Here is a 27,507-nt window from a genome sequence, read left to right on the forward strand (position 1 = left end):
GTTCTAGGGAAGAGTCTCCTAAAGAAAATGCCTCTCCCTTGTAGATGCTTTTATTTTTATGCAGTGGAACGGCTCGGTTTTAACTCCCTTATCAAGAACTGCATGCACTGCCCAGACTAAATTGGGAGCATCTCCACACTGTTTGACAAATAGATTTTTTGTAAACTGATTTAGCCTTTTCATTGTTTGCATTTCATTATATAGCAGACTTCATGTCACAAAATCGGTATTCATTCAAAATAGAGAATTTAGAGATAGGACTGTAGCCAGATAAAAAAATATTGCACAGCTCAGGTCTATTAACCATAGAATAATAGCAAGTCAGTGATCCAAGGGGTAGTTCTTCTGCAGGGAAGGGCTAACATAACTGAGGTCAGGAGTCAGACCTCAGGACTTCAAATGTGGCTGTCACCAGATTCACAAGTAAATCTACTGGGAAAATGGGGAGAATGAAGGGACCTTGCAGGATAAGGAGAGAGAAAAGCAGCCCAGCTCTTTCATCTGAAATCTGAGGCCTCTCAGTGGATGAAGAATAAAAGTGTGATTTGCTTAAGTGCTTCACTTTATTCAAAAACTCCAAGTTACATCTTCCAAAGCATGATTCAAGGATCTAACTCAATCAGGTTTAGAGAATTTATTTAGAAAAATAACATTAAAAGAGAGCCTATTCTTGTTTTTCTGCCAAATTCATTATTGAATAAAAGACTGTTAGCATTCTGAAAATATGTGTGCTAAATGCAAACAGTGCTAAAGAATGCAGATACGGCCTTTAATAGCACTGGAGAAGTTTATGCTAATACCTTGGGAGCAGATAATCTGAAGTTGGAGTAAACGGGTCAGTAGGAAGACTGAGTTGTAACTTTTCCTTTTGATATTTTGTGTTTTAAAGCCTTTCCAAATTTTTAAGCTTATTGTCTCCTTGACAATAATAGAGAAATTCTTATCTGTCTCTTAACAGTCACATTGTAATGGTTGTATGCAGAAATTGCTTTAGATTTTCTTGCTGTTACAGCTCCCTGGCATTATCCTCCAGCTTATAAACTGCAGCTGCTTTGGACATAGTCCTGGAAGGGTTCAAGGCAGGTAACAGCAAGGGTGTTCCCCAGGATATCTGTATTTCATTGGGTAGTGTTGTTTGAACTCAAGCTCAGATAAATTGTAACCATATTATTCTGGGTTATCTGGTCAGTAAAGATACTGCATTATGGCACTAGTGTTAGATCTGTTTTCTAGATGCACAAAAATGGATGTACTTTCAGGAATTAGGTAATCAGGAACCTGTTATACTCTCTTAAAGCATTGCAGGTAATCAGGAATCTGTTCTGCAGTGCTAACGTATTGAGTGGGGGGTGTGTGCTCCTCAAGCCAACATGCATTTGTTTGAGAAAAGAAAGTAAAATCGGACTGTCAACTGGAAGCTCTGTAAGCTTGGATGGACAAAATTAATAAAGCGGCTTTTAACTAGAATGAAGGATGGAGGCACTCACTTCTGTATGCATGTGTTGGTTCAGTTTACTTTCTTGCCACCTCTTTTTTGTGTGTGAAGATACATAGGTAACCAAGAGCCCATAATATAATACATTTCCATGTTGTTTGTTTAGGTATAGGCACACACACGGACACATACCTGCATTAATTGAACCAAATTGTTTGTGATACAAGTGTCAGAAGTGCAGCAAGTCTAAAGGCTGTATTTTCTGGATCAATTCACACCTTGAGTGACTGCTTTAGCAACGAAATATTGACTGGATCTGCTTAAAAGTCATACTGCTATTTTATTGCTTTATTCAGCATAATCAGGATCAAATAATTATCATTCTTACTTTTCCTTTTTTATCTGTGAAAGAAAGACATTTACGTCATAGGCAAGTTAAACTTGATTTCTGGAAACAGGGGCAGAGCTGGTGGGAGGAATAAACTGCCTAATATGAAAACTGAAGTTTGCATGTTTCTTAAAAAATAAGCTATAAATTCAAATTTGCAAGTAAATTAATAAAGCTGAAAGAGCACGTGCATATTGTTTACACCTTAACTATTATATGTGGAGCTAAAATCTATTGATTTGAGATTGAATAATTGAACAGGGCTAACTGTCTGGTCAATAGAAGTGAAGCTGCTATAGGACAGAAATAGAGTTGATAATAGAAGGCTTCAGCTGCAGGAGGATGTCATTATGATTATATGCTGTCATTTGAACATACATACTAATAGAGCCAGAAAAAAAGGTTTTCATTGTATTAATGTAATGTAACACAGGTATTTTTGTTAAAAGTGTGACTCTTCAGTATTGTATTAATGACATTAATGCTCCCTTAAATGTTAGTGTACAAGTCTACTGGAGATAGCAGGATGCTGCACTTGTGTTGGTGTGCGCTGCCATCTTCTCAGTGGGCATTCTAAACCTCCCACCCACCACTAAGGGGAAAGGAATATAGCAGTGCTCAACAGCATCTCAGTGCACTCCGACACATCAGGCTTGGGCTTTCAGGGGGCTGGAGCTGAAGGGCCTGGGAAAAAAGCAATTGGTGGTGAATTCCACTTTTCTTTCAACTCCTGGAACCACACAGGTTCCAGGAAGGAAGGTTTACCATCTGGAAGCTGTATATCCATGATAACCTGTCTTTTAAGTCTCTTCATCTTATTGGCTGGGAGAAGTACAAGGAGTTCTTAATGTCTTCCTGTGCCCAAAAGTATGTGTTCAAGAAATCATGTAACCTGGAGTCTATATATGCCTCTAGACAACGTGTACATTTTTGAGTGCTCAGTCATTCAGCTGATAGAGGCTTTTAAAAAGGCATGTATACTGAAACAAGAATCAGTGTTCTGTTACTACAGGGAAAGGACAGGGTTCAGTGGCCTTCACGGAAGCCTCTACCTATTTTAGATCTGGGTGTCTAGAGATAAGGGTAGCTATTACTTTATGGGGAGCAAGGATTTGTTTACTCTTGAGCATCTGAACTCAGCCTTTGTTACCAGTGGTTTCAGAGCAGTTAATTTCCCATGGTGAAAGCTCTTTTCACCAGCACAATCAGGTTATCCTGAGCTGAGGACGTTTCACTAGTCTCGTTTGTCTTCAGTATTAATTCTGTGCCAAATTCTTGCTTCCTAGGTCAGTGAAATGTTAGAAGAGAGAGAATCTCACCTCGATCTTGGAGAGAACAATTATAGGCTGCTTTATTATATTGAATTGTTCCTTAACAGTTATGGATAACAGGACAACCATGTTGAAAGTCCCTACTTGACAAACAGACTGGGGGTTTGTGATTTGCAGTACTTAAAATAGATGCTTTCCTGAGGTTGGTTTTTATTGTAGCTAATGTGTGCTTAATTTAGCATTCCTTGCACCTTTAAAAAGTGCAACCCTTTTAATCCATTGTTTTAAAAAGAATGCATTAGATGTCAGAGAACATAAAGACAGCAAGTAGAGATAACCCTGATGTGATAGTTCCAGTCGTCTAGTGTATGGATAAAAGATTTCCAAGGTTTATGTTACTTGGCAGTTCAACATGATCTAGCTGTTTGTTAATCAGAGAACACATGAAGAACAAAGGATGGAGAACAAAAATGTTGAAAAAAAGTTTTGTATAGCTAGAAGATGTACAGTGGGACAAGTAATGGGGGGGTAGGATTGGATAAAGCAGTCATGGAAACAATGAGCCATAAGAGGGCAAAAATTGTTTCACTTTGTTTCTTGTGACTTGAGCTTGTTGGTAAAGGGGATAACATTTTGTATTCAGGCAGAGAGCATGTTCTGTAAATCTCTTCAGTTACCCGTTCCCTGGGTGTCGCAATAGATTAAGTCGCTGTGTGATGATATGACACCGCCATCACTCGTCTTCCTGGGATATTGCTGGAGGCAACAACAAACCTGTGTCTTTGGCACATGTGAAGGAATTTAGTGCTTGAGGGGTTAAATTACACAGGCTCCCCTGTGGATCAGCTTATGCTTGGACAGTAATAATAGCAATAACATTAATAATAAAAATGCCAGAACGAAGGGAGTGGAGGGGGGAGCAGGGGGAGAAAAAGGCAGAAGAGTGATGGAAGAGGGGCTGGGAGTGCCGGGGGTAGGGGCAGGCAGGCTGGAGGGAGCGTTCTGTACCGCAGGTGTCCCGGCTCCACGTCAGATGTCGTAGGAGCCTCTGCGACATGGACATGCACAAATAGACGGCACAAAACCTTTGAGGGTGGTTGGTGGCTCTGTGCGTGTCTGCGCGCTCGCTTCGAGCCATGATATCCTAGGGCAGTGTAACAAGCAATTCATGTCAGCTCAGTAAAGATTATTGGTGTTTTCACTGGGGAAATATTTACGCTCCGTCTTCTTCTTCTATTTTTAGCGTTTTGAGCTTGCAGCCAGGTAGGAGGGCAGGTGGGGGAGTGGGGAGAGACCCATTGAGGGACGTGTCTCATCCCTCAATTAGATGGAGCTAAACCCCTAATCTTGCTTAGGAATAGCTGCTGATACTAAGTTTTCTTCTTTCCCTCTGGTTTAGTGGGATATTACATTTCACTGCAGTATAGGTGATAGAATGGGATGTCAACTGGTATGTTTTGATTCTAATAGAAAGCATAATGCATTTTAAAGAAGGCACTTATACATAGGTGAGGCCTCCAAAAAAAAAAAAAACCAAAAACCACCACCAAAAGGTAATATAAGTGCAGAATAAAGTGTTGGGTTTTTAGGTTTGCCTTTTTCTTTTTTAAATTCCTGGACAGAAAAGCCATCGCAGTAAAAGACAGCAATTTATTGCATTGCTGGGGGGGGGGGGGGAAACCAAAACAAAACAGAAAGCAACAAACAAAAAGAGAAATCTGAATTTGTTCTCTTTCAGATTTGTTGTTTATCATAATAATCCTTCTAGTGAAAGGGGCTAATTTACTCTTTCTATAGGAATATTTTAAGTATGATTATCATAATATCACAGCTGCTGAAAAGGTCTAAAATAGGGCATTGACCTTGAACGTGTTCCTGCGTTTAGTATGTGGTGCTTAACATTCAAGAAACAATACAACTGCAACTCATTTATTAATGTATAATCTCAAAATGTTAACTCTTGCTCTGTAAAAACATGCCACAAGGATTGTAGAAAGCTTGCAGTATCCCATGAAGTACATGTGGTATTTTATCAGTGTAAATATGTATAAGATTTTCAAGATTTCTGCTGGGAATACTCCATAACTAAAGTAAGTTTTCCCTTTGGTACTGCACTAGTTTATGATTTAATTTTTACTGACATTCCACCAGTCATATTATTAGCTTCACAAAATGAAAGTGAAATAATCCTGTATTAATTAAACAGAGCAACTGAATTCCCTCAGTCATCTTATCCTTGGCTGTCTGAGACAGTAATGTACTTCAGTTTCTCTGAAGAAACTTCCACTAAAAAAAGAGCTTGGGGTAATAGTGAGATATCCATATTGAAGTGTGTGCCTGAATTATCTTTAGGGAGGAGACCTTTTTTGGTGGGTGACAGGCAATGTGCATGTAGCTTCCTTCTTCTGGTGTTTTTTTTTTCTTTTTTCTTTTTTTTTCTTTTTTTCCTTTCATTTTGTCAGAAGCTTTGGAAAAGGTGTTTCGTCAAGAGAATATTTATTTATAGCAGTGTGAACAGATTCTATTCTGTACCAGTGAAAGCAGTCATTTCAATACCCATGCCCTTGAAAATAAAACAAGGAGAAAATATGGAGTATTTATTTGAGACCAGATAAATTGAATGTAGTTCAGTAACATGGTAAGGCAATTGCTGTTATTTCACAAAGACATTTTTTAATGTGCTGGGACTGAATGTAGCAACTAAAGCTAAAAGCCTTGCTCCGTGTATTTGTGAACACACTGTGGAAAAGTTCTAAGGAGCATCAGAGATTGTGTTGTGTGAGCTTTTTCCCCTAAGATCAAAACAAAGAGTAATTAATGGTAAATACAGACTGAAGAGGCAGATGGCTTTCAAGTAATAACTTGATAGCATTTGTCCAACTATGTACAAACAGGTGAGCAGAATTTGGAACTTTTGAGGCATTAGTTTTTTTAATTCATTAGCAGCATATCCAGGGGTGCATCGAGTGCCTTCCAATGAGAAGCACAAAAGAGCAGTTGTCAGTGTCAATACTAACATTAATCTCACTGTAGCACTGAGTGAGATCACATCTGAGTTGTGTTTCTTTAAGGAGTGGTTGTGAAAAAAGAGAAGATCACATATTTGTTGACACTTCAGTATTTATTTCAAACTCTTAACAATATGGTATTTTCCAGCTGGACTTGGAATAAGCCTCCATGGTGTATTGCAAATCTTTATCTAAAGTATGCTTATTCCCAAATAAATCCTCGCCAGCTACCAGACTTTCATATTCTTGCAGCTTCCCTGCTGGCTTGAGCTTGTTGCTCCTTTTGGTAAATACACATTTGACACAGTGCACTGTGAGGTTTCTGTGAAGTGCCACTGAACCTCACTTCAGTGGCCTTGAGGTGGGTGTGCTTTAAGAATCTGGCTCGTCTGATGCCTTGAAATGTCTGTAGTATTTAGATGTGAAGATGCTTAAAGATGTACTGTTTGGCACACAGGAAAAATTAGATGCACAGAGAGACATGGAAATGTAGGTGCTGCTCAGCAATGCCCCTTTCCTGGTACAGGTACTCCTGACGATTTTTTCCTTCTCCTCTCTTGATTCCATTACCACTGTTTTGTATAGACTCCTTGTGGTAAGATTTTGCACTGTACATTTTGATAAGTTATTGCAGATGTGTTTGCATGCATGTTCTTATTGTGTATTCCCTGATAAAATACAGTAAACTGGTATCTGGACTGCCTTCTCACCCTCCATCCCCCCCCCCCCCCCACTTCTGGCTACTGCTTTTATTTATTTCTACAGAAGAGCTTAAAATGAAGCTACAGTTAGCCCCAGTTTATTTGCTGCAGTAATCTCTTTGTTATCTTTTTTTTTCCCCACTCTCCCCAAACTGATCTGTAACTGTGAAACCCAAGTTCAAGAATGTAGCTGGAATTCCAGGCCCCAGTCTGGTGGAGGTGACACTTTCAGTCCCTGGGGGAAGAAGCCAACTGCTTTGTTTATCAACATGCAAAGTACAGCACAGTCTTTCTGGTTCTCCAAGAGGCAGCACTGGCAGGGCAGAGAGCTGCTTGCTTGGATGAAAGATGCTTGATAGAAAACTGGTGACGGCTCACAGGGGGAGAGGAAAACTGCGTTATTTGGGGAAGTAGAGGAGGGTGGGGGACAGCAAGCTCACAAGGTAGTGGAAACTATGGGAATGTGAAAACAAGGGCTTACAGGAAGACAGACCATGACAGAAGGAGAGACCATCGTGTTTCAGCCCCTGAATATAAAATCTTGGGAGATAATGAACAAAAGTAGGAATGAAGCTAACCTGTGCTTCCGTAAGTTTCAGAATGGATTAGCTGTCAGATTTTCAGGAGGGTGTATTCCAATGAATGTAATACAGAAAAGTGACCATATCAAATCACACATGTACAGGGAATAATTTATGGCTGATATTTATATAAGAAAAAGACATGTACATGCAAAGATTTAAAAGCATTTTGGAATAAAAAATACTGACAAAATAGATATTTTGGGTATAAATCTATAAACAGACATACTCTTATATACTTATATATCTATACACTGAGATACTTGGTACAAACAATATATTTGTATTTGTATGTTTTGCCCATGTGCACATGTAAATCAGTTTGTAGGAACTGCATTTTGAGTTTATATAGTCATACAGATAACTATACATAAAGACATCCTATTCCAGTTCTGATTTGATTCCAAAATCTACATTATCAAATTGTTACTTAAAGAGGATATTCTTACAGAGTAACACTTAATGCCTCCTGTTTTAAAATTTGGTAAAAATTGATTTTTTTTTTTGTCCCTGATGTTTCTACAGAGTACTTAAATTTTACTCTACATTTCAGAGCTTTTTAATTCACTGCTCACAAGCAAATTTACATCTTAATTACAGAGTTCACATTTAACAATATAGACAGCATAATGCTACTGGTAATTAAGCTTTTACTACCTGCTTTTATACAGTAGTTTGAGCTGTAGTTTTGCTGTCTGAGTTATGATTCCTAAAATTGCAAGTATTTATACCAGGTTTGTAGGAAGCAGGCCCAGTCTTCACATAAGGTAAAATATGGAATGCTGGAATCTCTTTGCTGTAAACATACACAAGCATGTCTATTGAACCTACATATGTTGGGATTTGGTTCTGTTGCTGTATATATTTTTGTAAAATGCTGTGAGAGAGATCTGGAGAGGGCATTTCTGTGAATAGTATTACTGCATTCTGAGGGTTCACACTGATTTGTTTTGATCTAAAAGACTGCCATTTGCATCATGTTAGGGCTCCAGTCACAAAAGATTTTGCACGAGGGTAGCTGCATTCTAAGAAATTATTGTCTTTCCAGTGTCGGTTTGGCTTTTTTCTGAACAGAAACAGCCTGCATCTGTTTTCATTAGTAGGGACAGAAACACTTTGAACCTGGAAAATATGTATGGTGCCTCAGTTGTAAAGGTGGGAGCTTTTGACAAAAAAAATTAATCTCATATTCATTACTGATACTTTCAAAACAGGATATGTGCATGTGTTTCAGGGCAAACAGTGTCTCTAATGTCCCTAAATCTGAGTACATTCTTTTGTGTTGGAACAAGTTTAATCAGGAATCTTTCATATGCCAGAGAACAACTCTAAGCTGGCTATAAGCAGTATTTTGCTGGAACCGGGCTTGGTGATGTTTATGCAGGCATGCCTACAGGGATATGTGTTTATCGCCCCTTTAGTTCAGCAAAACTTACTTTACAAAAAACCCAAGCCCTCAAACACTATAGAGGTCTAGGGACCCTCCCAGATTTACTACTGCAGAGCTGCTCCAGCGCAGCCCTTATCTCATTAAAATGAGGCAGGCTGAGTTGGTCCACTCTAATCCCTGCACACTAACAGAGGAAATTGATCAGTTCTGGATCTTTTCTTTTTCATTTCTAAATATACACATCTAAACATATAAATACTCGTATAGGGGCAGATGCTTTATACATTTATATTTAAATAAACACACGCCCCCCTGTTGTTTAGGAACACGCGTACCTGTATTCGCTCCCAGTTGCATCCATAATGCTAAGGACTGGATTTGTGCTCGTTTTGTTAGGAATGTATTTTTTTTCAACTAAATAGAAAAGGAAACTTTTAATTTTTAAATAGGAAATTATATATCTCTATATTAGATAGTTGTGGAATTTTTAGAAGTTTTTATGTAGAATATCACATATACATAGTCAAATTCCAGCCCGCTCCCCCTCCCCTTTCCCCCCGAAAAGCAACTCGCACGACAATGAAAAGTTGAGTTACCCAGAGGCTTCGGCAGGCCGCGCTTGGCGTTATAATTATTTGTTTTTCCCCGGCGCCGAGCAGTTCCAAAGGTTAGGGAAGCGGCGTTCGGGAGAGCGCGCCGGGAGCCGAGCCCGGCTGCCGCCACAGCCAAACGCCACGGCCGGCAGCGGCGGCGGCGCAAACTTCATCCTCTACCTTTGCGCGCGATCCTTAACCGGGAGCCTGCCAAGGTACCTGCCGAAGTTGGGGCCGGGCGGGAAGGGAAGGAAGGGAAGGCGGGAAGCGGAGCGGGCAGCCTCGGTCGGTCCGGCGGCGCGGGCACGTCCGCGGGCTCTGCCCCGGCCGCCGCCGCCGCCTCAGGCCGCTCCCCCGTCCCCACCCTCTACCTGCCGCGCGCCCCGCGCGCCGGGCCGCCCCGGCGCCCCTGGCGCCTGATTGGCCGCGGCCCCACCAATCGGCCGTCCCCCCAGGCCGGGGGGATGCATATGTACAGCCCTGCTGCATATTCATGAGCTCCGCGCGGGGCTTTAAGTCCTTGATTAGGCGCGCGGGCGAGCTTTTGGTCCCCGCCCGCCGCCGCCGCCGCGCCCGGAGCGCGCCCGTGCCAAGTGCGCGGCGCTCGGCCACGGAAACTTTGCTTTCACCGCGGGGGCGCACGGAGGATGGTCGCCGGGCGCACATGGATTCGGTAGAACTTTGCCTGCCGGAGCCGCTCTCCCTGCACTACGAGGAAGAGTAGGTACCGCTCCCCGCCCCCACCCCACCGCCGCACGCCGCCTGCCCCAAACATGACAGGCGCCTAAGACGCCGCTGCAGGTAACGCTGCGCCGCGGCCGCGGGCGGGAGCCGGCCCGGGGCACTGCGCGGCCGCTGCGCGCCGTGGGGGGGGCCGGGCGGGATGCGCCCGGCGGGAGAGGCGCTGGCGGCGGGCGAGCGCCCGGCCCCGCGGCCGCCCCGGCGCTCGCCGTCTGACAGGTGCGCCGGCGGAGAGGCGGCGGCGGGCGGGAGGGCGCCGGCCGGGAGCGGCCGCCGGCGCGGTGCCCGAAGCAGTGGCGGCCGCCGGTCCGGTGCGGTGCGAGCGCCCTGCCGGGGGGCGCCGCTCCGTACCCGCGGCGGCAGCGGCCGGGGAGGCGGCGTGGGGCACTTGGCGGGGTCCGCGTCGCACGGCGTGTCCCTCCCCGCGGCTGCTGCTCCCTACAAAGGCGGCCGAACACACTTTTTGAGGAGCCGCAGTTCTTGGCTGGCACTTCTCAGATACCTGGCGGAGTGACTCCGGCGGAAAGCCTGGCGCCCAAACAGAACCGGGCGGTCTGGGGCTGAGGAGCGGCTCCTGAACTTGATTTCAGCCCGCAGCCGGGATTAAATATTAGTATATCACGGGAGCTGTCACCGGTTCATTTTTCTTCTTGTCGAGCCACTTACGTCTCTGCCCCGGTGTTAGGCCGGCAGTGACAGACGGGAGCGCCGAGGAGAAGCCCCGGCCGGCAGCCAGCATCGCCCCCGCCGCGGCCGCGGAGAGGCTGCTCCGGAGGTGACAGTGTACTATAGGTGGATGCCCACTAGCTGTCCTTACTGCCTGCACACTGCATGGCTGGTGGTAATTAAGCCAGGCATGAAAAGTGAATTGCCGTGATCGCATGTTAGGGAAATAAGATGGGAAGTAACAAATAGCCTGGCTCGCAGGAATGCAGTTTGGGAAGGGGACGCGGGGAAAACCCACTGTAGTGTTTTGGGGGTAAAGAAAAGCAAATAAACAGACGGTAGGGTGCCCTTTCAGCTATGCCTTACAGGTCAGCGCACTGTATGTATATAGTGTAAGATAGCTTCGTAATGTAAGAATGCAGTTTCCACAGCTTTTACTAACAGTTACAAGTTTTTCATAAAATAGATAAAAAGATGATAAGTTGAGTATTTTATGGTTGTGGGTTATTTTTTTTTTGTGGGTTTTTGGTTTTTTTTTTTTGGTGGATGTTTCAAGGCCCCCACCCCCCCAAAGCAGCTTTCTTGAATTTACCTTCTTACAGCTAATTTGAATGATTAGTTTAGATAAGCCTCTTAGAGTAGATGCATTTAAATGAAATCGGGGCACATGTCTTTTTGGCTGCGGTGCAAGATTCAAACTAATTTTTTTCTTCCTCTGACTCAATCAAAAGTCATCTCAAAACACTCTTAATATATTGTCTGAGTGCAGGGCTGGAGGTATGTGGGATTGAGTGGACACAGAGAAAGAATTAACATTCAGAAACATATCTGCTTCTCCATCTCAATTAATAAACACCAGAGTTTTGCATGTTATTAATATCTGTAATAACTGGGATTTAACTACATACTGTAACATGCATGTGCACATGTAAGCATAAGGACATACATGTAGGAGTTTCTGCAGTTCTTATGGATGAGGGTAGAGAGGATTCGAGCTAGAAATTGTCCGAACATTTTGGGAGTGCGCAGATATCTGTCTGACCATCACTAGGTATGCTTTGATTTTAAGGCAGAGCTTGTTAAAGAATGCAATAACTTAAAGCCAGCTGCAGTCTTAGCTTTTTGCTCTTTCAGCAATAACAATAGCACTAATAATTACTAATAGTTAATAAGCTAACAGATGCAATAAATATATCTGCTCATTTTGACGTATGTGTCAGTTTAATAATTTTAAATGAATCACTGCGTTCATAACGGGAAATCTCCTTCAACCTCTGATTAAAATGTAACATTGACTAAAGGATTATAGAGCGGACTTAATTTTACCGACTGTTTTAACAGTTGTCACAGCTGTTGGAAGAAGGAAAGGCAATTGAAACACTCAAAAAAAGCAGGGGGGGTAGGAAGGGGAGAGAACAGAAGTAGTTTGGTAAATTTAAACACGGCCTCTGAATGCCAAACATAGAAAATTGAGGAAATTTGTAACTCCAGAAAGCTTCTGTGCGCTGCGTATGTTTTGTGGCTCACTGTGTTTCATTCATTTGAGCATGTAGCTGCTTTCCCAGTTTCTCCATTTAAAAGTGTGCAATAATGTTTATATGTGAAACAAATTCATCTGTTCCCGTGCATAGATTTTCATTTTACAACAGAACGGATACAATACTCTGATGACAAGAAATAAAGGTTGCATAGAAGGCCTGTAACATTTAAAAAGTGGACGTAGGTGTCACAGCATGTGAGTACTTCAGTGCAGTGATGGCTGGTGTACATATTTTATATTTTTCTAACCATTTTCATGTTGCAATGTGGGAATGATCTGTGGAGTCACCCTGTGAGTCTGGCCGGGTTGTGTTTGTGTATGGATGAATGTGAGTGTGTGTGTTACTTACATGTACATATATTCGTGTGTTTGCATGTGCACTAGGTGATTATGTGCTAAACATAAAAGAGTTTATGTCAATTTCACTCTTTAAAATATTTTGGCATAGCCTCAAATTGCTGAAGAATTTTTTTAGAAGTGTCTTTCATTCGTAAAGGCAGGAAAGGGGCAGACTGAAGAATGCTTCTTTGTGATGTGGGAAGCAGCACTTGATTCCGCTCTACGGTTTCTCCAGGCTCTGAAGGTCTTTAACCTCGCCCATTTGTCTTATTCGATAGCTTGGTCCAGTTGTTCCTGAGAAATAAAGCCCCAGGCTGGTGTTCTGGTGGGTGCCCCTTGTGTGGGGTGGCACTGAGCCCCTGCCTGGGCTCTCCCAGGGCTCTCCCCTTGGGCAGCAGGCAGGCCTTGGTCCCTTCTTCCTTACCGGTTTCCGGTCATAGGGCTTTGCTTTTTTGGTTCTGCTACACTGCTGGCAAGTTTTTGAATCCTGCAGGAAGTATAAAGGGTTTGTGCTGAAATGCCTACCTGGCAGATTTTCCTTTACTGGGGCTTACCCCTCTTTCAGTGATGGGTGCTCATTTTAATGTGTTTATGGTTGTGCTCTTTTATTTACTGAGCCTGGTGCGTTGCAGCGGTAATTAACCCATGTTATTAGCAAAGCCCTTGTGGATATCCATTAATTCTCTCGAATGGCTGATCATTTTTTCCATACTTTTTTCCCCTGTTTTTTCCTAAGAATCGCTGTCCTTTTTCTGCCAGACCTTAAGCTTTAACATTTCCTACAAATTTCTTTTTAAACTGAGGCAGGTAGAAGGGCATCATCCCCATGGTTCCATAATAAAGAATAACTATTGTCTTAACAAACTGTTTTCAGAGATGCTAATGGGAAGCAAAACAAGTGTGAGAATCTGTAGGGAACAATTTATTTAATTATTATTTTTCAAAACACATGCTTAATGATAAGAAAAGAGATAAGAATTTTCTTAGTCCTTTTTTTTGTGTAGCTGCATTAGCTGTTGTGAATATTTTAATGTTCATATTTTAATCAGATTTCAACTTAGTTAATAGCACTTTGGGCATTTAAAAATATTGAGCCAGCAGAAAAATACTTGGGCTTGCACTGCTGAGAAAAGATAAGGGCCACCTCATTAGCCAACTCTACTTTTGCAATTAATTTCAAATACATGGTGCTATTCATCAAATAGAGAAGGTAACTTGTCTATGATAATATTTAACAATACTTGAAGCCCACTTTGCTTAGAGTAGCTAAAAAGTATGATATGTCTATTCTCACAGATATGTCAGTCCACATGCTATGCTGCTATTTCTGTATGTTACAAAGTTATGATAAAAAAATTGTGGTATAAAAGTATAATATATTCATGAATAAGTGACAAGATTATTCGTTTTACAGAACTGTTTTTGAAGGACTGACCCTGGGCCTGCACGGAGGTTGCTTGCACCTCTGTGGAAGTATAAGTAGAAATTAAAAAAATGCTTATTTAACCTTTCAAGGAAGTATATAAAATAATTACTTTTTTGCTTAGAATAAGTAAAATGTATAAGAGAAGTAGGAAAAAAATATGAAATAAATTCTTGCTCCTATTGAAGCCTGAAGTAGCCTCTGTCTATAAAATAAGCTTTGCTATGAATTCTTTTTCACAGCAAATTCATGGAGGGAAGAAATAATAAAATGTTGATCTGTTACAAGTGCATATAAGCCTCATGCTACCGAGCTCTCTAGAGGAAATCTGTGATTATGCTGGGCCAGTTTGTTCAGTTTTTATCTCTTTTACATCCACTGGCCTTGTATTAAATTGTCATTGTCCTAAAGCACATGAGAGAGAAATGAATTGCATTTCTCGACATGCTCTGACAGTGAAATATTTAGCCTCTCTGTCTCCAATCATACTCATATGTATGTTTGATAGTGCAGGGATGACACCAGCAGTCGCTGCAGCTTGACACTCCACTTATTACCCGTTCTTTTACATTTCGTGTATCGTCTTTTAGGCTCGACTTAGGGACTCATACGTGCACAGCCCTGTCTGTAGCAGCATGTACGTATGTGGTTTTGTTTTGTATATTTGCATTTTGTGTGAAATCTTCTGCCTGTGCACAGCAAGTTTTGTGTTCAAACACGTTTATATCCATGCCTCTGTGTGTGTTCCAGGTGTATAGCGTATTCCTTATGCAGTTTTGGCAATGTACATCTATTGTTGTGTGTTAGCCACAGACATATACACAGTAAGTATATATATATATATATGCAGAGCTATATAACTTCCCTCTGTGCAGTTGCTTGTCAAAAAGCAGCTGCCTTTATGTGGTTTTATGTGGGTTTTTTCTTATCCATGAGAAAAGAGCTGGCCAGCAATGAAAAGTATTTACACCTCATTTTGTAGTAGGTTCTCCATGTAATCTAGCAGGTTTTGTATTGTACTCACAGATTTGCTTTTAAAAGATGCTGTATGTTTGTATAGAATTTTTCTCTTACGAGTAAATGAGAAATCTAATATTTATTCACATTTCTGAAAGTTTTGGCCGTCAAACAGATTTATTTTTTCAGCTAAATATGTCCTTGGACACATAGTTATATTTACATCTAAAGAGTATAATTATTTTTAGGGAGGTAAGCCTCCTGCATGTGGTTGTTGATATACACCATGATGTCCTCAGACAAAAATATAAAATACATATGCGGTTTTAATGCTCCTTAGTCCTCTCCAGAAGTCCTATAGTTGTGGGGTTTTTGTTTTCTTCTTTTGTTATTGTTCTGTTGTCCAGAAGTAAAAATACTATTTTTTACTATTTTAACATTAAAGAAAAATGTTTAACTGAATTTGTATACTGCCATTTCAGATGGTACTGCTTAATTATTCTTTAAAGGACTTGGTATTGCTTTTTCAGTAGCACTTTGGAGAGTAGCTTCTATAGGATATTGCCTTTTGACTTCTGTGTCTTATGAAACAATTTATGTATTTTCGGTGTTACAAAAGCTTTAAATCTCTTGGGTTTGTTTACATAATGCTGGTAATGTTTTCCAATTAATTTGTATTTCCCTCAAATGAAGAAGAGGTTTTCTCTTTGCTGTTCCTTAAGATAACAGGTTTGCATCAAAGGGAATCTTATCTAATTTCCAATTATTTTCCTCTTTTAAGTAGCATAGCTTTTAAATCAGAACATCATTACCCATTTCTTCTAAAATAGAAATAAAATTCATTTTTTCACTTCAGCTTCTTATACTTCCTAGAAAAACGTCTATTAGCAGCCTAATGGAAGTTAGAGCAATAGAAGTACTTTTACAATGTAAAAGACAAGCATATGCTGTTTTTCTGTACCGCTGAATGTCTTATTCTTACCATGGGGTACCAGCCTGAATTCTTATGACATCTAGGTGAAATTTTCTTACTTGGGTCAAAATTATTTACAAGGCAAGGCAAAACAAACAAAAAAAACAGCCACAAAACTTAATATTTTGTGACGCTAATACAGAACCTTAAGTATGAAATTGGAGGCGGATCATCATGCACTGTGGTAAGTTAGTATCGTGGGGTGTATGAAATAGAAGGCCTTTTCCTCAGTGTAATCAAGCCATTTATAATAGCCTTGTACAGAATTGTGCACATTTATTTATATGATAGCCTGCTGCAATATGATTCGTTACCCCTATGCACACAAGAACAGTCGAAATATATCCTTTCGTCATACAATGAAAATTATATTCTCTTATCCTGAGTAAAAACTCTTTGCAGCTTTGAGCTACTGTTTTTATATGGGAGGGCAGATTCTCTTAAAGGGTTGTATTCTGAAACCAAACTTTAAGATACAGTGATTAGAGGTTTTTCAAGTTATTACTCTGTAGCTTCGTGTAGATGTCTCTTAGCACTCTGTGTGTCTTCATGTTGCTGTAAGTGGAAAAAAAAACCCCGCACATCTCCTTTTCATCATTTTGATTGGAACTACATACCATATGTAATGTGTTTTGGCAGCACTTACCTAGCCAAAGAAAACAAATTAATATTAGCCATGCTGAGGGGTGTCAGAAGTATCACAGATGTGTCGATTTAGCTTTGCTCCATCACACACTCTTCCCTTAAACAACTGGTCAAGCTGTCGCAAAATGTAGTGCTGGCTACAGTGAGATTCTAATAGGTGTGATCAGAGATTGATGGCTTTGGCAAGTTAGAATGAGAAGATGATGTGGAGTTGCTGTTGCTTGTTTTGAATGGCCTCGGAAAAAAACCCTAACTCTAAACAAACAAAACAAGAAACAAAAATCTAAAACCGCTAAAAATCTAATTAATAAATTTAAAGCCAGCCATATGTGCCTATACACCCCCTGCCTCCCCAGAGCCAGCTAGATAGGAAACAATTTAAAGTTCTGTAGATGTAGAGATGCTGGTGAGTGAAATGAAAAAGTCATATCTAAAATGAGCTGCTACCTTGTTCCTAAGCATTTCTGAAATTCCTTCCCATATAAAGGTGCCAGGATGGGTGGGGAGGAGGTGACTTGTTTTAAGTCTGTTCTTACCTATGATATTGCTACTCTTTCCCCCTTCTCCTCTGTTTCTGGGTTTACTTCTAGAGCTGTTTTTGGAAGAAACACTTTTTTCAATCTCACACATGAATATTTTTAAAGAAATACAAAACAGAAACATCTAGTAAAGACAGTAGTTAACTAGAAACATGAAATTATACTCTTTTATGTATGCCTTGCAGAGTAATACTGGCAGTTTGTGTAGTTTTCCATATATTGAAAATGTAAGAGAAAGAATCAAGCTGTTTTCTATATATTCTTTATTTACTTTATTTTTTTTTCTATTTTTAAGTTGACCCTAGGATTTGGTTCCTGTCTTTGTGAAGGATGAATGCCAGTGTCATTTTGTGTTTAAGTTGGTATTTTATTACTTATTAGGTGGACTGTGATATAGTCGATTGGCAAGTATTAATGCTAAAATAGTTTTCAGAGGGATTAATTTCAGCAAGTCTGTGAGGATTTCTCCTGCACAATTATTTTTTCACTTCTAAGGGGAAAAAAGGGGAAAAGCATCAAGTTAAAAAAAGGTGCTAAAACTCACCTGCCATCTAAAGTAGATTTAGAGTGCATTCCCAAAGCAAATGCTCATATATTGCTAGCAAAATTATCTTTGAAGAATGGTAAAATTCTTACATCAAAAAGTGGATTTTTTTTTTTTCACCCCTTACCATGGTAGTTTAATGCCCTGTGAATGCAAGTTTTTCTCTACGGAATTATATTCACTTTGCCAGGGAATACTTTCACTGATGGGAATGTTCTCATAGCAGCCACCACCATGGTGGGACAGATGAGATGTTCCCAAGTGGCCACGTCTGCCACCAGCTGCTCCCCTCAGCATTAAAGGGGTGACACTGGGGTTCCCTGTTGCCGAGTGACATCCAGGGACACCCCATCACTCTCCTGGCAGGAGCCGCTCGGGCCCAGTTGGTGCTGGGGAATATGAAGGGCGCAGAGCGGCCCCGGCAGGTGGCTGCCATCGGTGTGAGTGACACCTGTCCCATCAATCACGGGCCTGGTGTCACAGATGGAGAAACAACCATCGGCCGCATTAGCCGGCGCTGCACACTTGGCTTAATTCGGCTCATTGTTCTCCCACACATCTCCAGGATGGCTGTTCTGCACCGGGAGTCCGGGCAGAGGCGCGGGATGGGCTCAGGTGGTGGCACGGGGCTGCCTTTGCTGCTCCATCAGAGGTTCTGGGACAGGCTGTCACTGTGAGGACAGGAGCCTCCACGCAGGGGCTGGAGCTCCAGCTCCCAAGGAAGGCTGTAATTAATCAAAGAGCCAAAACTCAGGATTTCTCCTGGTGTTCCAGAAGTTTTCATTTAGCATTTAGCGAGCTGAGAGCACACTGCTAGGTTAAAGTTTAACTCTTCAAATGCTGCGCTCACCCTGAGGTGAGTACACTGTCACCCTGAGGAGAATGAAGGGGATCCTATGCCTATTTCCTGTGGCAGGTGAAATCTTCAAAGCCATGGATGGCTCTCCTGAAGTAGTCGGTCTGCTATTATTCTTCAGGAGTTAGCACTGAAAATTCAGTCTAAGACACTGAATGAAAAGGAGAGTTACCGAGAGGCTTGTTTGGGGGAGAGTGGGGAAATTTTATTTAATTTTGTTTTGTTTTGTGGTGGTTCTTTGTGCCAGGTGAAAGCTGGATCATGAGAAATCACTGTCTTATTCTGGATAAAACCAGTACTTAAATGCCTTCAGACACTGTAACCATTTTCCTTTCTTTTACTTTTTCACCCTTTGCAAATCAGACGCAGTTCTTGGAGGACAGGAGAACAGAATAAACAAAAAAGCAAATAAATTTTTTTTTTTTCCACTGGTAAGGCCTGTGTCAGATCTGTTTTGAATGCATTTGAAACCTATTGCTTCCATGCTCCTTTCCAAGTAGTACCAGATAAATGCCTGTGAAATATTGAGATAGAAGTGATCATTCTTCACAAAATTTTTCTCATTTTTTCCCTCCCTATGTCCTTTTTGCGTTAAGCATTATGGAGTGACTGTTTTTGTTGTAAGCTAATTCACTGCTGCTGGTTTAGTTATGACTAATGTCAAGCAGAAAACATGTGACGTGCCAGAAACAGGCTACAGTGTGCTGAAGACACAGCTTATGTTTGATTGTGTGTAAATACAGTTAGTTAGTTAGGTTTATCTGATAGCCTGGCAGAAAGAGAGAGGAGCAGTACAAACTGTTTTCAGTAACTGTGCTGTTCATACACCTGATAAGATTGAGAGTGCTTTTGAACTACTGATATGCTTTGAATAAGAAAAGAATAATCACATCCATTGGCACCGGCTTATCAGGAATGAAGTAAAATGCCAGCACTTTTACATTAGCAAAAGTAAATGTTTTAGACACTTTGGGCCTTTTTTCCATTTAAATTAAATAGCAGGGTGCTTTTGAGTGTGCTGTAATGAATGGAAGGATTTATTACCTTGACAAAATTACAGGTGAATGTGTTGAGAGGGGAGTCCTCCGCAACAATAACAGCTCTTTTGATAAGTGGCTACATCTATTCATGCTTTTGGTACAGAAATGCAGCAATTTTATCCTTTCTTGCTTTGTGAAGTGCAGTGGCTAACTTACAATATGCAGTTCTTCATAGTGTAACATACTTGTGCTGTTTATAATGTACTGGCAACACATTTAATATTTGACACGTAACATGGCTGCTCATAAAATCATGCTTGATCATTGAGTCGTGTGTCCGCTGCCTTCAGTTGCTGTGTATTTTCATGTTTGAAAAAGAATGTATTTCAGAGTATTTGCTGGGAAGGCAAGGTATGATTCATCGTTAACTTACCCCAGCAGGCACGAAGCATGCTCAGATGCACTATTATTTTCTCAAAGTTTGCTGATTTGTATTTTTGTACCCTTTTGGTTTTTTTTTAATTCTAGATTCTTTTTCTTTCACATGCCTACAATTAATTCTGGGATATTCAGATTTGACGAATGATAGTGCAAGAGCATATTTGATTGATTTTGGATTATTATTGATTACTGTCAATGAGATCACTGTGACACTTTGAAATCAATGATATGTGATTAAACCAAAGCTCCACTGTTCTATACATTAGGTAGCAGTCGGGAATTTAGGAACCGAATGTTCACAAGCTATAAATTGAGACAATGTTCGGATTTAAATAGCCCTTTGTTTGGCATTTATTCACCAAAATATGTTTCTTAGGAAAGTTAGTTTTCCTGAGTGCAAGCTTTCAGTAAAAGAAAGGTCATTGATTTAAGGTTTATTAAATTTTAGCTAAAAACAACTGGCTCCATTTGGGTGTAAAATAATTTAAGTACTTACTGCAGGCAACCTTCATGCTTTAGAGCTGTTGCTCAAAGGTTTCATTCTTCTATGAAGATGTCAACTGTAAATATAAAAATGCATCACTGAAAATGTAATGGTTTAAAGATTCTAACTGAAATAAAAATTCCTGCCTGGGGAAAGCACTATAATCAAAATAAAGTAGTCTTAACTTTTTTTTTTTTCTCCTGCGGAGGCTGCACTTGAAAAGAGTGCTTCAAGGCAGCAGGTAGCAAGGTTGGTAGGGAATGCCAATTTTTATTTATTTATTTATATTCTCCCCCACAGATGATGATAGTCTATCTTTGGAATCAGCAATACACTTCAGCCACTAATACAGGCGATTTTGTAAGCTGCTGCCACTGCCTCTGAAATGCAGAGGCATTTCAGTATCCTGGCATTTAAGTCAACTTTATAATCTGGCAAAAACCCTACTTGGCAATATTAAAATAGCTTCTGAAGCACTTTTATTTCTGAAAGCTTTTTATGTCTTTTTGTGTCTCTTTAGCATATATTAGATTTCTCAGGAGCAGTGGCCTGGATGTACACTTGATGGATGACGGGGGTGGGGATTCTTCCCCCCTGACTCCCCGCCTTCCCTCCTCCCCCCCATCCTAATTTTAAAAAAAGGTGTAATACTTGTGCATTAGGTAATGCTGGAAGAGGAATACTGCAGATGCAGCTGTTTGACAAAATTAATGTGGGGCTTTTGTACCATTGTTAGGTAAGTTAGGAGAGATTTTCCAAGGGAAGAAGGACAGTCTGCTGCAGAGGTCTTGCTTGCATCTGTTTGAAGAAATCTAGCTTCTACTTATAGTGGACTGTTCAAGACTAAATGGAAAGAATGCCATTCATTTTAGCAGGTTTTGGATCAGTCTCTATAATGGATTTTTAAAAATGAATGATTTGGTAGTATTTTAAAATCAATCAATCAAGAAGTGGAGCCTGTGTCCAAGGACTCACTGCCAGGATGTGACATTTGCACCAGTACAGAGTTGCCTAAGGGAGTGTGACCAGGAAATACTAAGATTACCCCATAATATTTTCTGTGTGAGCTTAAAAGCAGTGTTGGCATTATGCCATATCTTCAGCCTTGGGCTGCCTAAAGAGGAGGTAGAAATCCTTCAGATGGAGATGGTAAGACAAAGTGAGACTGACCCCTTTTTTTTTTTTTTTGGTTTTACATCTGAATTGCAAGAGAGGTTGAAGTGCTGGATTTACATAAAGATTGATTTATCTTGGTTTGTTTCTGGTGATGAATTTTGGGATGTAAAGCTGCAATGTGGAATACATATGTCTGCTTGATACATGTCACCTTTTTATATATATGCTGAAACACCCTGGTGTTCCTATGCAGAATTCAGAAATCACCAAGGGTCATTCAGCATGTCTTTGCCTATGGGATATAAAATAAATTTTAATGGATGGAGAATTACCTTGTCTGGCCTCCAACCAACATTTTATTTATGAAAAGGTTTGTGTAGTGTTTAAGAGATCCAGGAACTTGGCTTTTGGACAGAAAGCATTTTTCTCTTTGTAGAAAGAAATAGGCCAAGGTGGCATAACAGGATAAAGGAGACAGTTTGCTCTCCAAACAATATCTCCAATATTGTTTATGCTTTTTGAGTTGTATAAAGAGTACCATGAAGTGGGTGTGAAAATACCATGTACTGCCCTCCATTTTAGAGACTTTTCTAGTGCAAAACTTTGTTGTAGATAACAGAGCCTTCATCTCAGTCTCTTAGTTGGTAAATATGCACATGATTTCTTGTCCGTGATCTCAATGCACCTTTTGCTTCCACGTGTTCACCAAACAAAAGATTTCTGTTTTCATTTTGCTTCTCTTGAGTTTCTTATTCTCCTTGGCTATAAATGCTTTGTAATTTCAGACCTCTTCCTTAATCCATTTTTGTCTTGGATAAAGCATTCCATTTTCTGTACAAAAGAAGTCATAGGTATGACTTTATGGCCTTTTTTCTTTTTTAATGCTTGTGTGTAGATTAGTGTTGTGATTAAGAAACAAAACCTGATTTCTACAACAGTAACTTCTTGAATTTCATGTGAAAATATGTTGAAGGAAGTTTTGGTTTTGGTTTTTTTTTTTTCGAATCTGCAAAAGCCTGTTCCTGTAAAGGTTCACAAAAGGATGCATTATCAGCATTCAGTACTTCTGTTAGAGCAAAACCTATTATTTCATTAGACACAAAGGAAAAGGTGAATTACACCTACACAGCATATATTTATAAAGGTTGTGTCCATGACATTTGTCTCTAAGATTTGCTGTCTGGAGAAGAACTCCTAGAAAAGCTAGGCATGAGGACTAAATGTAAGCTTGCGCACTTGAACGCTGGTTTTAAATTTGAACAGTTGGGATTAGTGGAGTAAGGAAAAGGAAGCAGGAATGTCAGGTCTTTCTTGCCTTTTACAGTTTTTTCACAGCAGTTGGGTTTTTGTTTCTACATTAGTGATAAGTTTTTTGTTGGAGCTGGTGAGGATTGTCTGGGAGCGGCACAAACCACAACCCATCAGCAGGCTGCTAGTCAGCAGCAGGTGTGAACAACATAAAACAGGATAAATGCTGAACCAGAGTGTGCACTAAAAACAGAACCCCTGTCTTGGTTTTACAAGGGCAGTAAGATTAGAAGCACTCTTGTCGTGTTTACTAAACAGTGTTTAGTGGACTATGTAAATGGCTCTGCTCAGCTGCAAAGAAATAAGTACAAGAATTATTATGCTTTTGAGATTTTTAAAGACACTTTTTCCTCCTTTAAGAGTGCACCTCTGTTACTGTTAAAGGAAAGGGAGAGAGGTAAATGTCAAGGTGTTCAAAGTTAGTGCTTCAAAACTGAAGCGGAGGAATGGGAGGATGGAATGTCAGCCTGCACTGTTTAAACTTTCTTAGTCATTGACATAGAGGAGGAGGTATAGATTTTACTGTCTTTTGGAAATTACACCTTTGCAATTTAGGGTTTAATGTCTGCTTCTTTCTTCTGTACACCTTCCCTTTTAAAAGGCAGCTTTTCCATTCCTTTGTGTTTGCATATTTGGGAGCTGTTAAAACCATGTATTTATTATATCCATTACATTCAACATCAACATCTGCCTTCATTTATGCTCTGTATTATAAGTATTTTTCTCTTTCCCATTATTCTTGGAACAGATTTGAGAAGAGATTGGAATCTATCAAGCTGCATTTACACTATATACATAGTTTCATTTGAAAAATAAGACAACAAAAGACAAGCAAAACAAAAGAAAATTACCAAATCCAAATCCAAAAAACCCTCAGCAAAAAAACTCATAACAAAATTAAAAAATCTCCAGACTCTCAATTCCAAACCCCTCCAGAACCAAAACACTAACCCACAAAAACCACAACTCATTTTTCCTGAACTCGTAAGCATTTTTGTAAGTTTGCAAACTCAGCCTTAGGGAAAATCATCAGATCTGTTTGCAGAGCTCTGAGGAAAATCTGATCCTTTTGAAAATGAACTTCATGGTATTTATATCAAGTCCAGTTTAAGTACAATTATGTCTTCTTTCTTATGATGTACTTATGGGATTGAGATTGACAATTACTTTTCTCATAGAACAGAATAAAGTTTTCTTAATCATTCAGTCTCCTTTCATCACCTTAATTGCTTGCAAGTTGCCAGGTTACAGAGATATATTTACCCATGTGGGATTTTGTTGGGTTTTTTTGGGGTTGTTTTTTTGTTGGCGGTATTTTTTGGTTTTTTTTTGTTTGCTTTGGTTGTTTTTATTCTGAAATGCTTTTATGAACCATAGCTGCTCTTGTAGGGTCCAGCTCATGTCTTCACAGACACCTCTGCAAGTCAGCTCCTTTTGCTTCAGGACATGCCTGTACACCCCTTTAGAGAGGTACAGGTCTGGTTTTTGAGAGGAAACGTTGGGATAGGATGAGAGCTTTGCTTGTGCATGTTGACCACAAGGCAATGGCAAGCATTACCCAAGCAGGAGTTTTGCATTCAGAGCTTAAATCTGAAGAGAATTGAGTAGGTTTGTTTGAGAGCAGAAAATAGCCAAGAATGAATCTATTTTCTAAAATACCTGAAGTAGTTGCTTTACCTTATTAATTAGTGGATTTAAATTCATCATTAAAACCAATTGCTTTAATACCTACTCCATGAAAATATACTGAAAACCTTATGAAAAAAAAGATTTCATTCTTTCTTATTGCATTTCCCTCATACACAGAGTTAAGTACACAGTTTCAGTGCTGAGAATATACATGATTATTTCAACAATGAGTTTTGATAATGAAAATAGAAGGCTTGGGAAATCCTAATTTTCCAATGTATTAATTCATTATCAGTAGTGAAACAAGCTTACCAACATAACATACATTTTGAATCCAAGTGTGGTTCTGGGATTGCTGCTCCAGTAATGTGCGTGTTACTGTTGTGGCAACCTGCTGGTGGCTCAGAGGTTTATTTTTAAGGAGGGTGTTGCTGCATGTTCAGAGTTCTGTTCATCTGTTGTTGTAGAGAAAACAGCTTATATCATTGGGTTGAAATCACGACTTGTGTGATAGCATTTGTAAAGTGCACTGCTTTTACTGGCTCTCTATGATGTTGTAAACTGGTTACTATAGCTCAAAATGCTTTTCTGTACTAGTAGTACATAGTTCACCATTTCCAGAATTTGCTGGTCCCAAAATCTGTTGCATAGTTTTATGAGTTTGCATGTATGATCCCTAGGTTTTTTTATCTTTTAATTTTTTTTTCTGCTCTCCCTTTTTTTTCCCTTTTTTTTTCTCAGAGGTGGTAATATAAAAACTTGAAGTTCTGGATTTTCAGTTAGGACGTATAAGCATACAGAAGTTGTGCTGCTTATCCAAAGTTTATCCTAAGTGCTTAACCTCTTTGGCCTTAGAATCAGTCTGGGTATCCCATGAAAGCAGTCTGTCCCTTGAGGTTTTCTGTAATTCCTGCTTCTGCCAGGTCAGAAATAAATAAGAATAGACTTTTCATAGTGCTGCTATGTCTTCTCCCTGGACCAGATGAAACTAGATGCTGTATTATTATGTTTATTATTATTTGAGTCCCTAATGAGTGTGTTTAAATCCCTGAAGAGATAAGTTCTTGTTTGTTTCAGGTTTCCTTTGCCAGTTTGGACCAGTTCTCATTTACCCATGCAGGTTTATTTACAGTCAGTTTCTTTTTCCAGTTATACCAGCATGCTCAGGGGAAGCAGAATATCACACAGGACATGTCTCAACTTAAACTTTTTCTTTTGCCTTCAACATCATGGAATTGCTTATTCTGATTAAAAGAAAAAAAAAAAAAAAAAACCAAAAAAAACCCCTCCAAAATGATTTTTTGACTCAGTAGTTGAGTGTAATTGCAATTCCATACAATGCACCTGGCTAATACTTAATATCTATATTAAGGAATGTAGAGGCCCCTGTCATGCTACTGTGTTGGGTGTACAGTGTGTAAATACGTTGGTAATTCCTATTCAAGGACTTTGCTGACTATAAATAAAAGAAATTCATGAAAGCTGCAGAAAGGGCATGACATACTTTTCTAATGTGGCAAGTGCACCTATACTCTGAATGTGTGCATATGTAGTTGCATAAAATCTCTGTGTGTGATGTTGTATCTTCAGTTTAAGCATACCAAGAAAGGCTAACAAGGAAGTATGGGCTATTTTATTGTAGATCAGCCGAAATCTCCTGGGTGTTTGAGGGAGAGATGGGTGGTTTCATCTATGTCAGCTCAGGGAAGGTGAAGTTAATGAGGAGGAGGTAGAGGGAAAAGCACTGTGGAAGGAAGACAGACCAAGGAAGAGCACAGGCTGCTGGTGTTTACATAGCACAAGGGGTGGGTAAAGAGGTTGGAGAGACAAATCTGGATAGTACAGGATTGCACAGAGCATCTGACTGACTGCTTACATTTAATGCTTTTTTTGCCATACGTTTTTTTAAAATGGTCCTTTTAATATGCTGTATTAGTTGCCTGCTGACTTGAAAAAGAAAATGAAATTAATTGCTTCTGCTTATTTGGACAGCATACATTTTGTATAAAAAGGGCAACTTCTGTGGTACAATGATACTGGTGCCAGTCAAACTCTGCCAGATGTGTCACCAGATTTCTTTCTTTTTAATTTATATTCTTGCTTAAAGCATGTATTATAATTTTGGGTGTTTTCTTCAGTATGTTTTGCCCAGTGTTCCATAGAGGAAAGCATCAAGTGAAATTGTTAAGTTTGCAGTCAAAGACAGACTTCCTGCCTCAGGTTTTGTTTGCATTTTCCCTAGCAGTGTCAAATATTTTTAATAAACTTAGTAGTTCTATATATTTCTTAAGATAGGTTGAAGACATTCAGTCAAGAAACATGATAGAAACTGAGGCTTTTCACTGTAGATATACTAGGTATTAAGACTTCATCTAAAAACTGTGACCATGTACTAGAAAATATATAGATTTATATATAAAAAAATGAGACCAGTTACATGTGAAATAGTAGATGTATTTGGAAACAGAAGGAGACTCAAAATTTGTTGTGAAGTTGTGAGTTTAAGATCTTGTTAAGATTTTAGGCCTGTTTTGTTTTATATAGAGCACTCAGGGGCTTGCTGGAGACCAGAGATGGACTTTTCTCCTTTAAGGGGAGAGAGAGGGGAAATGTGCCTTACACACTCTTAAGTAAATTACATTTTGGTTAAGAAAGCAAGTAAGCATCTGGTCATTTATTTAACTAGTTCCCACAGTATTGTATGTAAAGGGTTTTTTCCCTGAGCGTGCTGCTTTCTGCTGCACTGATGATAATGTACCTGGAAGGGAGAGGCAGCGCAGGCTGAGGCAGGCAGCGTCAGACAGGGCGGGCTGCCATCTGTCCCACCTGCTGCATTCGTGTGTCCATCTGCTTCCTGCAATAGCTCATTGCGGGCTCCAGCACGGCAACATTCAGCCTGAAAGGGAGGCAGCGTGAATTATTTAGGTAGCTAGTGTAAATAAAGAGAGGGGGAGAGCAG

At 40.1% G+C, this 27,507-nt stretch overlaps 1 protein-coding gene across 9 annotated transcripts in view; it reads left to right on the forward strand.

Annotated features, from left to right (window-relative positions):
- ESRRG (estrogen related receptor gamma) overlaps positions 1 to 27,507 on the forward strand; it is a 371,220-nt gene that overhangs the window by 201,797 nt on the left and 141,916 nt on the right. Inside the window, exon 1 of one of the 9 annotated variants that reach the window (XM_066546414.1) lies at positions 9,952 to 10,087. The exons of the other annotated variants lie outside the window; for them this stretch is intronic. Coding sequence (XP_066402511.1) covers positions 10,032 to 10,087 — 56 coding nt within the window. The 5' untranslated portion in view covers positions 9,952 to 10,031. Of the gene's footprint in view, positions 1 to 9,951; positions 10,088 to 27,507 lie in introns of those variants that run through there. 9 annotated transcript variants of the gene reach the window in all.

This window comes from Molothrus aeneus, chromosome 3, assembly GCF_037042795.1.
Source record: "Molothrus aeneus isolate 106 chromosome 3, BPBGC_Maene_1.0, whole genome shotgun sequence".
NCBI lineage: Eukaryota > Metazoa > Chordata > Aves > Passeriformes > Icteridae > Molothrus > Molothrus aeneus.